The sequence below is a fragment of the Rhipicephalus sanguineus genome, chromosome 9 (assembly GCF_013339695.2).
Source record: "Rhipicephalus sanguineus isolate Rsan-2018 chromosome 9, BIME_Rsan_1.4, whole genome shotgun sequence".
Classification (NCBI taxonomy): domain Eukaryota; kingdom Metazoa; phylum Arthropoda; class Arachnida; order Ixodida; family Ixodidae; genus Rhipicephalus; species Rhipicephalus sanguineus.
Window position 1 is genome coordinate 137,137,795 of NC_051184.2, and position 12,811 is coordinate 137,150,605.

Consider the following 12,811-nt stretch of genomic DNA (forward strand, 5'->3'; position numbering starts at 1 on the left):
ATTGCCCACTCGTCATCATTCACTTCGTGAAGATGCGTTCCATATCACACATTCTCTTTCCGCCACAAAATAAAAAGGTCAAAACACCATAAAAATACCGACATTAAGCGCCCATCAATCAAGTATATGACAGCACAATGCACGCTGGAGTAAAAAAATCACAGCATATCCACGGAGTGAATGATGATGAGTGGGCGAAGCTGCGGAGGTTCATCGGTAAACCATGAATCTTCCGTGAATTCTGCCCAGTACATCATCACCGACGTGAGATCGGGCGCGTTTATACTAAAGGTTAGATTAGTTATGACGACTTGCAGCTCACTTTAATTTTACATGTACGCTGTGAATTTTCATTGTTTAGAAAACCATTGCTTTCGAAAAATCTGGCGTCTTTCGTTAAGCAGCTGGTGTCTTTTCGTTTTGCTTTAGAAACATCTGGCGTTCTTTCGTTTTGCTTTTACAAGACATCTGGCGTCTTTCGTTGGTTTATTTCATCAATCAACGGCGTTTTGAACAAAATTTTTATTGTTTAATCACGCACAGGAGAAATCTCACCAGGCACTACCTTGGAGGTAAACAATGGCTGCTAATGGGAATGAGAGACAGAAGAAGTCGGCTTTTAGCTAACACTTACACTTCTACTTCTACTAACGTTTCCTACTGGAACATGCCAATGGCTGCTAATGGGGAATGAGAGACAGAAGAATTCAGCTTTTAGTTAACGCGCACGCTGCGAATTTTTTATTGTTCAACAACGCACAGGAAACATCTCCCACCGGCACCACCTTGGAGGTCAAAGCGTAAGACTTGTTACGGACTACGACTACTACTACTGCTACTACTACGACGACGACGACTACGAGGGACGAACGGGTGCCGCCTTAAGGAGCTTCGCCCCTAAAATACACGAGAGGACGCTGAGGTTCAAATGCCTATGTAACGCGCTATAGACCACACAATCCCTTTCTGCGTGGATGAAAACGAACGAAAGGGGCGGCATGCAGCGGCTCAACGGGAACGCCGACGAAAAGCTACTACTCCGGAGGCGACGATGCGGGAAGCGGCGGCAAAACGACAAAAACGACAAACGGAGATTCACGGTTACCGAACAATCCCCAGTGCTTCGCCCACTCATTATCATTCACTTCATGGATATGCGTGGATTTTTTTTCAATCAAGAAGACGCTGCCTACGTCGGCGTTGTCTCTCGCGGGCGAGGGCGCGTTCTCGTTCTTTGCGAGCTGGTATTTAAGCGTTCATTGCAGAAAGAGCGGCTTCATGGTCAACGCGTGCCGTTCGCTCTCTCTCGCCACACGGCGAGCGCGGAGGCGGTGGCGCCCTTTCTTGCCCTCAATCAAATTAACAGCAGACGGCGATGCACGATGCACGCCGAGACGCCGAGACCATAAGGTGCTTTGCCCCTAAAACATGTATCTTAGAGTTGAAGGGACCTTGCCGACGTAGCATTATTCTTCTCTGTTCTTTCCGTGTGCTCCTTCCGAATTGGTGTCGGCATAGGCGTGCGTAGGGTTCCTCATAAGGAGGGGCGGAGGTTCATTCAAGTGCCCCTCCACCTCTTAGTGTGACTAGGGAAGGCGGCCGCCCGCTTGCGTCCCCCTCCTCCCCCCGTGCTCACGCCTGTGGGTGTCGGTGCGTACGTTTATTGATTTTTTTTAGTGGGACAAGCATCAAATGCCTCTCTTGTGTACTTCAGGTCGAGCACTTACCTCCAGTAGTCCGAAGATTTAAAAAGAGTATTTAAAAAAAATAGAAATCTATAGTTCTGGTTAAGATATGTAAGATACGTAAGATATCTGAGAACTCTTTGTTGGGCGAGTTGGTGTCCGTTCATATTTGCTTTAAGGAGCAAGAACACACGGTCACGAGAAAAGTCACTCTGTCCCGCATCCTTTCTTGCGATGTTGTTCTCTTGAGCCTTAACGCGAATATATACGATATCGGGGCATAACTCTCCTTAACATAAGGGCCAATTAACGGTCATGATAATGAATAAAATTTATGATAAAAATAAAAATAACTCATCTTGTTCAGTGAACGATTGTGAGAAGCTGGGACCATTGCGGCACCTGGCGGAGCAGATCTCAACCAGGCGCTTGTTTCTACCTGGTCTCTGAGATCCACTTCGGCAGCGCGACGACACACGAAGTTAACCCAAGGAATACAGCCGAAAGCTCGACCGCAAACGTGCGAGTACTACTACCGGTAACCTAAGTCCAACATTAGGGTCACCTCCCGACTTTTTTAGTGTTGACCGTCCCATAAATATCTGGCGGTGTCCCGTAGAGTTTCAAATTTCGGAAGTCCGTTCACATGTTCTGGTTAGTGAATTGCCTCGCAGGAGATCAATAAACGTCCACATTAACTAGCGAACGAAGGACATCGGGCATCGTGCTCCCAAGAAATTAAAGCAAACCGCAGAATCCACCCCGACACACGATTCTACCGAACGGATGTGCACAGCTACCAAATCGTAATATACGAAGCGACACGTTTCAGGGCGTTTCTCGCATTTTCCTTTTTCCTCTCAGATTTGCGCAACCACGCCCTTCGAAGCAGACTTCTCCCGAGGTCGTTGGCGTTTGCACACACAAAGAGCGTTGGACTCAGGGCGGCTAGACCGCAGCCGACGATCACTGGGCGCGAAGCCGCGCACGCTTTCCGCAAAACGGTGCAGCATGCTCCAAGCCTGCAGCAGTGCTTATTCAGTATACATGTGGTGTGTGCGAATATTTCCAGATTGTTTTCTAGTGGCACGAGCCCCCAGTGACAATTGTTTCTATTTAAAGCACTTCAAAGAAAGTTCATGTAAGTTCATTCAAAGAAAGTCATGTAAAAAATTAAGGCCGCTTCGCACTAGTGGCGCCAACCCTGAAGGAAGTGCGTAGCTGGGTGCCCTTCCTTGTTTGTATTTGTATTTCTCTTTCTTTATCTTTTTCTATTTCTCTCTCTTTTTTTCTATCTGTTTTTCATTACTGTTTCTTTCCTTCTGTCGCCACCAATTTTTTTACTTTTTCGCTCTCTCTATCTTTTTTTCCCTTTCTCGCTCTCTCTATTTCTCGCTTCCTCTTTCATTCTAGCTTTGCTCTCTCTCCCTCTCTCTGTTTACTTCTATCTCCTTGTTTGTTTCTCTATATTTATCTCTTTCTGTCGAGCTGTGTTTTTTCTATCTCTTTTTTTGTGTATGTTTCTTTCTATCTATGTCTATGATAATGAGTAGTGAGATTTACCCCATTTCTGTGGCACATAACCATTTATGATGATGATAGTTTTTTGTTTCGCCGGACAAGGAACGATTTTCTAAACAGCTTCGCTGTTTAAACATAAAACCGGTACAAAATCGACGGTTCTGGCACAAGCGAAGGGTTATGTTGGATACATATGATATCGGAGCACAAGTTTAATTGGTTGCATGATAACAGATCCAGGAGGACAACACCCGTCCAACACAGTGCCTTACGGTTCACATATAATGCACACATACGTACCAAGCATTATTCTTCAGGGGCAAGTCTGTATCGTAATAAGGAAAGAAAGAAAAAGCTGCGAAGTGAGCTTGCGGTAAGCTGGAGAACGTAGCTTAGGGGAAGAAATTCTACTTCGCGCTCATGGCGATATGAATCTTTAAATACAAAACATAGTGTTTGTTTTCTTTAGTTCTGCTTTGTGTTAAATGTGTGTAGAATGACCTGTCATGCACTTGTTTAGAACCAGTAGTGCTCTTACTATTGTTTTTTTTTATTATTTATTTAGTTATTTTTGAGACAAATGATGTGTTAAACGAAGTGGACTTAGCATGAATTCTCTCGTTTTACACATTGTTTGCTTACTTATGTGCAAAGGAACCTCTTCTATTTCTAACCCTAGGTATTCTTTCAAATTCTTAGTGAACTGTGAACTTATCGAGCTTTTTAGATATCTGTTCATCCTACATTTAAACAATCTTTGTGTGCTGCGAATAATTTACGATGTATTCGCTGTTTAATCTTTTTGTAAAATCGGTACAGAGGCCTTTTGTCAGGTATTGCTATAACTTTAGCTTCTGTATCTTTCTTCGTGTAATTCAAGAAACATAAAGCATCTGAATCTGAAATAAATTCAGTATTATCCAGCAAATCCATGAAAAAAGGAAGGTAAAAAAAAGTCACGCCTACAGTAATTGGTTTCAAAGCGAAGCGCACAAGGCACCGAAAGAACCTTTCACATGTTTTCCAGCCAGTAGCAGCAGATCTTAGGAGAGTGTCGAAAGTTCATCTCTTTAGGTAAATAAAAATGAAACAAACTCACCAACTGAAACCGAACGCGCTGAAGTAAGGACGCAGACGTTCGTAAAATTTCAATCGTGTTTTCTTCCCTTTTTTTCACCAAATATAAAGCTGTGTGTTTCTTTCTTCCTTCCTTTCCAAAGTAGTAGCAGGTCTCTGCACTTGAAGAGAACTACTTCAGAATCTCCTGTAATTCTCCGCAGATCTTATATAGAACGAGAAACACCGCTTTTCTTTTACAAACGCAGATCTATCGCAGCTGCCGTAGCTCTCCAAGACTTGCCCAGAGAGAGCAGTTTATCGAAAGACCGGGAAACGCTCCCTAAGCTACCCTCAATGGGCGAACACTTTGTGGTAGCTTATCTTTACACGCAGCGGACAATAAGTCACCATTAGTGCAGTTAGGTGGTGGTGGTCCATCTTGCTGTGTTGGCTTTCCGCAAACCATTCAGCTGTATATACGAACTACACCGGTGCTTTTTTTTCTTTAGATAAAACCATTTTCATTTGAGTGTGGCGTGAGTGATTTTTATAAGAACATAGACCGATAACAAAAACATACACCATCTCCCGCTAAAGGGGACCATGAGGCGATGCGAAGCCGGAGCACTTGCACGATCGCGTTCCGTTGGCGTTCGTTGGGCATGCTACCGACCTCGCGTCGTGGAACGCGGAGAGGGACGCTACGCGCGTTATATCTTCCATCTAGCCTGGCCGTTAATTCTCACAGGGCGAGCGGGGAACGCGGTCGACAGGCGGGCGAGAGGGGGGCAGCGTAGGAGTGGAGAGAGAAGCGGAGGGGACGCGCATGCGCTCGAGCTCATCGCGCGTTGAGCAGGAGAGAATTTCGGCATGTCTAGCCCGCGTTTCAGAGGAAGAATGGAAAGGGGGAGGGGAGAGGAGAAGTGGAGAGGGGGGAGGGAGATGGGAAGGGGAGAGGGTGAGTGGAGAAGGAAGTGGAGAGGGTATGCGCATGCGCAGTAAGGGTGGTCACGCCGCACACCACCACCGGATTGAGCTCCGCCTTAAGATACTTCGCATCCAATAAATTACCCCTTTGAGCCGATTTATTTTTAAAGCACTGTGCATTCTCAATTCAAATGGTGTTTAGTTGCGTGGCTTTAGTATACTGCTTGCGATTTGTGCTCGTTTTTGCACACAAAATATCAAAATTTATAGAAGCGATGCACACAAGGAAGAATATGCGTGCTAAAACACTCTCAAGTTATTCCTCGGCGATAATGACTGCAAGTAGCCATTTCCTTTTTGTCATTCGAGAGAACTATTAACGGCCCTTTTTAGATCACATTCACGAGCACAACACTAAAATGCCAGAACAGCCCGATTCACGCTGTCTCAAATTTAATGAATCAGAACATGAACTACACCACAGCATTTAAGATTTATTTATTAAGCAACTTTTACAAACGCCCTGAACGTGCGTTTGCTCTGCTTTTCCAAAAAGGCACAGTGTCACCGCAAGGGCGAAGCAACGATGCGATAGCAAGAAATTGGAATGTCACAGGAAGAATGGCAAGCAGCTATGAACTTGTTGCGCGCTGCTCAAGCACAAAAGATGCAGGAAAAGAACGCACAGGTATACAAAGGACGAGCGCGAACTGTCACAGTTGTTACTTCAAGTAACCCTTCTTTGGTTCTTCTAGCTAGCAGATCACTCCTTTCGCAAACGCGCCCGCTGCAGCGAGCGAAGTGATCTTCGTGCGGTTTATATAATCAACGAAAACTTTTCGGTGAAAGCACAAGACCTACAAAACTCCCCCTCAAGAGATAATACGCGAGCACGGTCGGCCACGCCCTGTATGTCAATGTACAAATCAAAGGCGCACATCCCAACTCCGGCAAAATACTAGAGAGTTTTAAAATTGGGGATCCAAGAAATTTGTGAGCCGCCAGGACGCATACGCAGAGCGCAAGCCACGCTCGGACTTATGCACTCGCGAATTGTCCCAAGACCCTGCAGCGCCCTCCTTTTGGGCGTCAAATAAAACCGCAGAGCGCGCGTCCTCAAGAGAAGGAAATAAAGACGGCGCTTGGCAGTGGTACGTGAAGCCACGGCTCGCGTTCCCTGCGAGCGTCGATTCTGGTTCTCCATTTGGCTCTAGTTGGTACACATTTTTGAGGCTAAAAGTACAGCGCAAACGCACTTCTTTGTCGTTCTCACTTCTTCTTTACTTCTTTGCCCCTGCACCCACGTGAATATGATTTCATGTCCTGGCGTATCTAATACACTATCATCCTTGTTACACGTTTTGGTATAGAGCTATTGTTTTGTGCACATGTGCGGTAAGGTTGCCTTGGGCTTATATATTCATGGCCGTATGAAGGAATAAAGCAGTTGTTAGTCGGCGCTTCTGTCGTACGTTTTAGGGGCGAAGCTCCTTAAAGCGGCACCCGTTCGTCCCTCGTAGTTGTCGTAGTCGTAGTGCGTAACCAGTCGTAACGCTAGTACCAGATCTTGACCTCCAAGGTGGTGCCGGTGGGAGATTTTTCCTGTGCGTTGTTGAACAATAAAAAATTCGCAGCGTGCGCGTTAACTAAAAGCCGAATTCTTCTGTCTCTCATTCCCCATTAGCAGCCATTGGCATGTTCCAGTAGGAAACGTTAGTAGAAGTAGAAATGTTAGCTAAAAGCCGACTTCTTCTGTCTCTCATTCCCATTAGCAGCCATTGTTTACCTCCAAGGTAGTGCCTGGTGAGATTTCTCCTGTGCGTGATTAAACAATAAAAATTTTGTTCAAAACGCCGTTGATTGATGAAATAAACCAACGAAAGACGCCAGATGTTTTCTAAAAGCAAAACGAAAGAACGCCAGATGTTTCTAAAGCAAAACGAAAAGACGCCAGCTGCTTAACGAAAGACGCCAGATGTTTTCTAAAGCAATGGTTTTCTAAACAAAGAAAATTCACAGCGTACATGTAAAATTAATGTGAGTTGCAAGTCGTCATAACTCATCGAACCTTTAGTATAAACGCGCCCGATCTCACGTCGGTGATGGTGTACTGGGCAGAATTCACGGAAGATTCACGGTTTACCGATGAACCTCCGCAGCTTCGCCCACTCATCATCATTCACTCCGTGGATATGCTGTGATTTTTCTTTTCTTTGTGGGTGCTTTGCGCGTTTCCGCTGTAATTTTAGCCTCAGGTTTCTGGTCACGGTGTAACATTTATACTGTGATTCTGGTTCAGCCGTCCCGTCTGGACATTCCACTTGTGGTTTCTTCCCTCCTGTGGCATAAGCCTACAAGAGCCAAAGCGTTCCCACTAGCTCGCGCCACCAAGAGCCACGGGACGCTGTTCTTTTTCCCTGGCCGACTGGCCACGAGTGGCGTAGCGCTACACCCCCGAAATGAAAAGGTAGCGTGGGTCGCCAGTGATACGACGCAAACACAGCGCGGGCAACGATGCAACATGGCGCGCGTCCCGCATAATTTTAATTTCGGCACGTGTGGATTCCCGTGGGTTTCACCCAACGCCACGTGCGTTTCTATTCTGCCGTGATGATTCTAGAGAATGAATGAGGCATGGCGCAATTGTGTAAAGCAGCGCGCTGCGGACCGTGGGGTTGCATGTTCGAAACCCCAGTCGAGAGTTTCAGAATATTTTTCTTCTGAATTATTTTTATTTGTGGCTTTTATTTATATGTACATATATATACATATCCGGGACATGAAAGTGACGGCGACGGCAAAAATCCGCCGAGAGTGTCCACATAATTGCTATCGCAATAATATATTCCTTTTCGAGCGGCAGCTGCAATTTCAAGTTCGAAAGGTGAGTGAGCTGTGGCACGCAGTCGTTCATTGCCGAGATAAGCACACGAAAATGAATTTCACTGGCACGCGGGAGAACGTAGTCAGAGCGAAATGTGGCGAAAACGGACCTGCCAAGCGAATCTATTGGACCCGCCGGTCAGGCAGAAGTGAAACAGAAATTTGCTAGTGAAATGGTCCCCACGCTCTATTTATTGTTACCTGCAGCAAACGTACCGCGCCAACGCTAGGCGGCGCTGACGTCAGTCGAAGCGGATCGAGGCCACGCGGTGGAGTGTTCGAGTTAAGCGTGCTGACTGCTGTACATATATTAAAACATATGTAAATATGGTCGAACATACGTAAACATGTTAAAGCGATGTTCAAATTGTCTTTCGTTTTTGGTAAATTTTCACCCCACAAGCTTTGTGCGCGAGCTGCTCATCTCACCAGATATTTTATACAAGTACAACTCCAGTGATTTCACTGGAGGATTTGGGCGCCGCATTCCACAAAATGTTCAGTCGCTTCCCGCATTTCCCACGCCCTATGCCACGCCGAGAGCTGATGCGAGAAGAATAAGACGCGCGCCTCGCACTTTCCCGTTCTTTTCCCGCGACCATCACTCGTATGAAAAGGAAAACGTTCCGCTAAGCCGCCCGGCTGGCGTGACTGGCCGGCTGACGCGGGTCATTACGCGCGCAAAGGGCGTTTCACCGCTCTGCTTCCTCGGCGCCTTTTCTTTAATGTTAGCTTTCGGTCTCTGCTCAAAAATCAACTCGCATACAGAACAAAGGCGAAAGGTTAAGCGCCCTCTCGAGCGCCAGCCAACGCTTGCGCGGATGCCTGAAGAAAACAGAGTCCCTATTTGCAATTCATATACGCCGACGAAGCCCTCAAGCCTATACCAAGTTCCCGGGTCACAGCGTTGCAACAGCGAGGCTACACTTCCGGGGCGGGTCAACGGCTATAAAGAGCGAAACTACTTTAAGAAATTCTAAAAAAAATGTTACTGAAGTTACAAAAAATTCGCAAATCGCTGTCGACAAGCACGACTGAGAATATGTCAACCAAACAGCGCCGGATGTATTGTTAAACTTTGCCCGCTTAAAGTTGGCTTATTGGAGTATTGCCCGGACATCACAGTGGGTATATGCACTCTTGGTGGCTGCCCTCAGCCAGCTCTTTCCCTATTTCCTTTGCGTCCTTGTATACCTGTGTACGAGGGTGGCGATGCGGGCTTGTTGGTTGGTCATACTTGAATGAGTTGAGCGCATACGAGGACACGGACAGAAGGAAGAGACGTACACACACTGGCGCTACTAACAACAATGGTTTATTTCATTCTCCTGCCGATTCATATACCAGTTTTGCGCACGACAGTCACGTGACCACTCTTTCATAAAAAACAACTATTTGATAACAAACAAGGAAATTCACCTCACGAGATAGATAAACAGGGTGCACAGGCAATGACAACCAAAATTAATGATTCATGCGCAGAAAGTGTAATTCTTTAGCACTCAGGGACATTGAGGAATTGCTAACACAAGCGTCTCCAAGATAATCGATTTGTTCGGCTTCAATGATCAGCCTAGTAATTTCGGACCGGTTCCTGCTGACGACAACGGTTCCCTGAAAGTTCGGTTTGCACGCACAACCATGGCAGTGTTGCGCCAGAAAGCCGTCAGGTGGCAAGTTGCCCACTTTATTACAGTGCTCCCCGAGCCGGACATTTAGGCAGAGGCCAGTCTGCCCAATGTAAGCACGGCCACAAGACAGAGGAATGCGGTATACAACGTTAGTCACACACTGCAGAAAAGGTTTTCTGTGCTTAGTAGAGCATTCAGACTGAGCTTTCTTATCTGGATTAGTTTTCTTGCACAACTTACTGCACAACTCTGGCGGCTATTTTTTTGAGATTGTGCGATACTTGATGGTATACGGAACGACTGCCACGTTTCTATTTTCAGGCGTGGGGCGATCATTGGTGCTGGCATTACAGTGCATACCTTTAGATTATTTAAGCAAACACTCGGCTACTGCAACTATGAAGTAGGTCGGGTACCCTGCTGTTTGTAAACGTGAAGATTGCTGCCTAAAGCTCTCGTCAAGCATGTGCACACAGGACTTACTGAGGGCATTTTTGAGACACATTTTTCCCTGAGTGCTAAAGAATTACACTTTCTGCACATGAATCATTAAATTTGCTTGTCATTGCCTGTACACCCTGTTTATCTATCTCGTGAGATGAATTTTCTTGTTTGTTATCAAATTGTTGGTTTTATGAAAGAGTGTTCACGTGACTGTCGTGCGCAAAACTGGTATATGAATCGGCAGGAGAATGAAATAAACCACTGTTGTTAGTAGCGCCAGTGTGTGTACGTCTCTTCCTTCTGTCCGTGTCCTCGTATGCGCTCAACGCATTCAAGTACCTGTGTACGTATATCGCCACTAATAATAATAATAATAATAATAATAATAATAATAATAATAATAATAATAATATAATAATAATAATAATAATAATAATAATAATAGTTATTATTATTATTATTATTATTATTATTATTATTATTATTATTATTATTATTATTATTATTATTATTATTACATCAGAAGATTTCATTTGGCGGTTATGATATGCAGCAGTTTTTTGAGTGGTCCCAGAACACAAGTTACGATCGATTCAGTCCTTGTTTTAGCTTTATCAGGTATTTTATTGTAACCGTAAAAAATGCACATATTATCGGGAGTCTTCGTTTAGCCTTTTTTGTCAATCGCGAAATAAATCATGTTAGCATGGAGGACTACTGATCTACATCCTACGTTCTTAAATTTCATTACTTACGTTTTTCTGACGCGTTTTCAGTTTTAATGCTATTCTTATTCGACAACTGGCTTATTGGCCCTTCTTTTTTTGTGCTATCTCAGCGACGGCATTGAGCAATTTTGCGCATATACGCAGTCTACCACCAGCAGAACGTTTAAGGCAAAGGTTTTTCTCGCAGTTTAGCCATCGTTCACTGCATTGAACTAATTGTCATGTCTGGCCGTATTTTCTGTCGTCTAGCTTGCGTACTGGAGTTTCTTAGGTGCATACAATAATAATATTCGGGGTTTTGCGTGCCAAAACCACAATATGAATCTGAGTCACGCCACAGTGGAGGGCTCCGGAAATTTCGACTATCTGGTGTTCTTTAACGTCCACTGACATTGGACAGCACACGGGCGATGCCACTCGATAAAAAAAGATGAAAAAAAAAAATTCAAGCGGCCATGACACGGCCTCTTGCAATTCGCCAACATCGAAATGATACCGCCGCGGCCGGGATCGAACCCGCGACCTTCGGGTCAGCATCTGAGCACCGCAACTAATGTCCTACGCGGCGGACGAGTGGGTGGGTTGATTTGGAACAATTTTGCGGGGTGTGTGAGAATTCTCCTTGCGGGGTGTTGTGGGTGGGGGAGATGTAGAAATCCTTGTGTACGGTCACTTTATAAACGGTGCGCCAAGCTTATTTTAAAATGAAAGACAAGTTACTTTCACCTACTCGTAAGCGCGCATAATCTTACCTGAAACTGAGCACTGTGAGGGGCCGGTACGACTTATGGCTTCGAGGATCCGCCATGGGTCTCCCCCAAAAATCATTTATCCAAAGCGACGACGACGAAGACAAGGCGTGTCGTCTACTCTCTCCGGTGACATCAGGGTTGCCAACCACGGCCACAATATCGTCGTGCACGAAATCACCATCCAGCGAGTTCACGTAACACAGCGCGCCCACGACACTGGCACACAACGCGGGCATCCACGCGGTCCAGCACCACTTCCGTCTCACGCTGTAGTCACAGCACGTCGGAACTTTGGCGGCGCCGACTTCAGCGTCGCGCCGCCTTTGCTGCTGTTGCTGCGGGTGTTGCCGTCGGTGACAGTGGGATGATGATCGCCGCTGCAGCTGGTGCTCCTTGACTGTCACTGTATTCGAACTTGCCGCTTGTTGCAGACCCCAAGGATCCTTCAAGTAAGAGCGGGTCTTAGTTAATACAGAAGCGCACAGGGCGCATAGCGATCCAGCAAATGTGCGCACCATGTCCGCGGCGCGCATTGATTCACTACTGCAAACTTTGTGCACTGTGTCCGAATGGCTACAGGCTTTCCGGTTGCCATTCGAGTGAATCGAAAGCCCCGTCGTGGCGGACGCACCTCCCGATGACTCCAGGTAGGCGTGAAGCAGAGACGATTCCCCGTTTCCGCTCAACCAGCTTCCTGAAGCCATTGTAGAAATCCACGCAACGAACGGAGCTCGGAGCAGTCAAAACACGTACGCTGACATAGCAGTGCCGGTCCATATGACACTCCTGAGCCGCGCTAACGCAGTCGGTGAACTATACACAGACACACACACAAGCACACAAGAAAACCGAAAGCATAGTGGGACGTTTCGGCTCTTCCCGAAGCACGTGGTGACGTAGGACGGCTTACTCGCGGCCGCCGGAGCACTTTGAAGAGTATGTCCACTCACGACCGTCGTCTTATTCGACCCTCTCGGTGAAGTTGCGTGATAATCCTCCGTAAATCCGTTCTAGAGACACGACTGTCGGACGCTAAATCAAACGAATGGTAGGAGACGCCGCCGATTGCCTGTTTACGTTTGGTATGCGAACGCCGGCCACATGCCCTGTACACCGACGGCGTAGAGTGCGGCTTGTGCATCAGCTAGAAGAAGCCAAAAAAAAAAAACGGAACGTGGATT

At 46.2% G+C, this 12,811-nt stretch overlaps 1 protein-coding gene across 1 annotated transcript in view; it reads right to left on the bottom strand.

Annotated features, from left to right (window-relative positions):
* LOC125759985 (protein O-mannosyl-transferase TMTC1-like) overlaps window positions 1–12,148 on the bottom strand; it is a 90,083-nt gene extending 77,935 nt beyond the window's left edge. Inside the window, exon 1 of the mRNA XM_049419528.1 lies at window positions 11,631–12,148. Within this exon, the coding sequence (XP_049275485.1) occupies window positions 11,631–12,148 (518 nt within the window). The remainder of the gene's footprint in view (window positions 1–11,630) is intronic.
* Window positions 12,149–12,811: the final 663 nt, after the last annotated feature.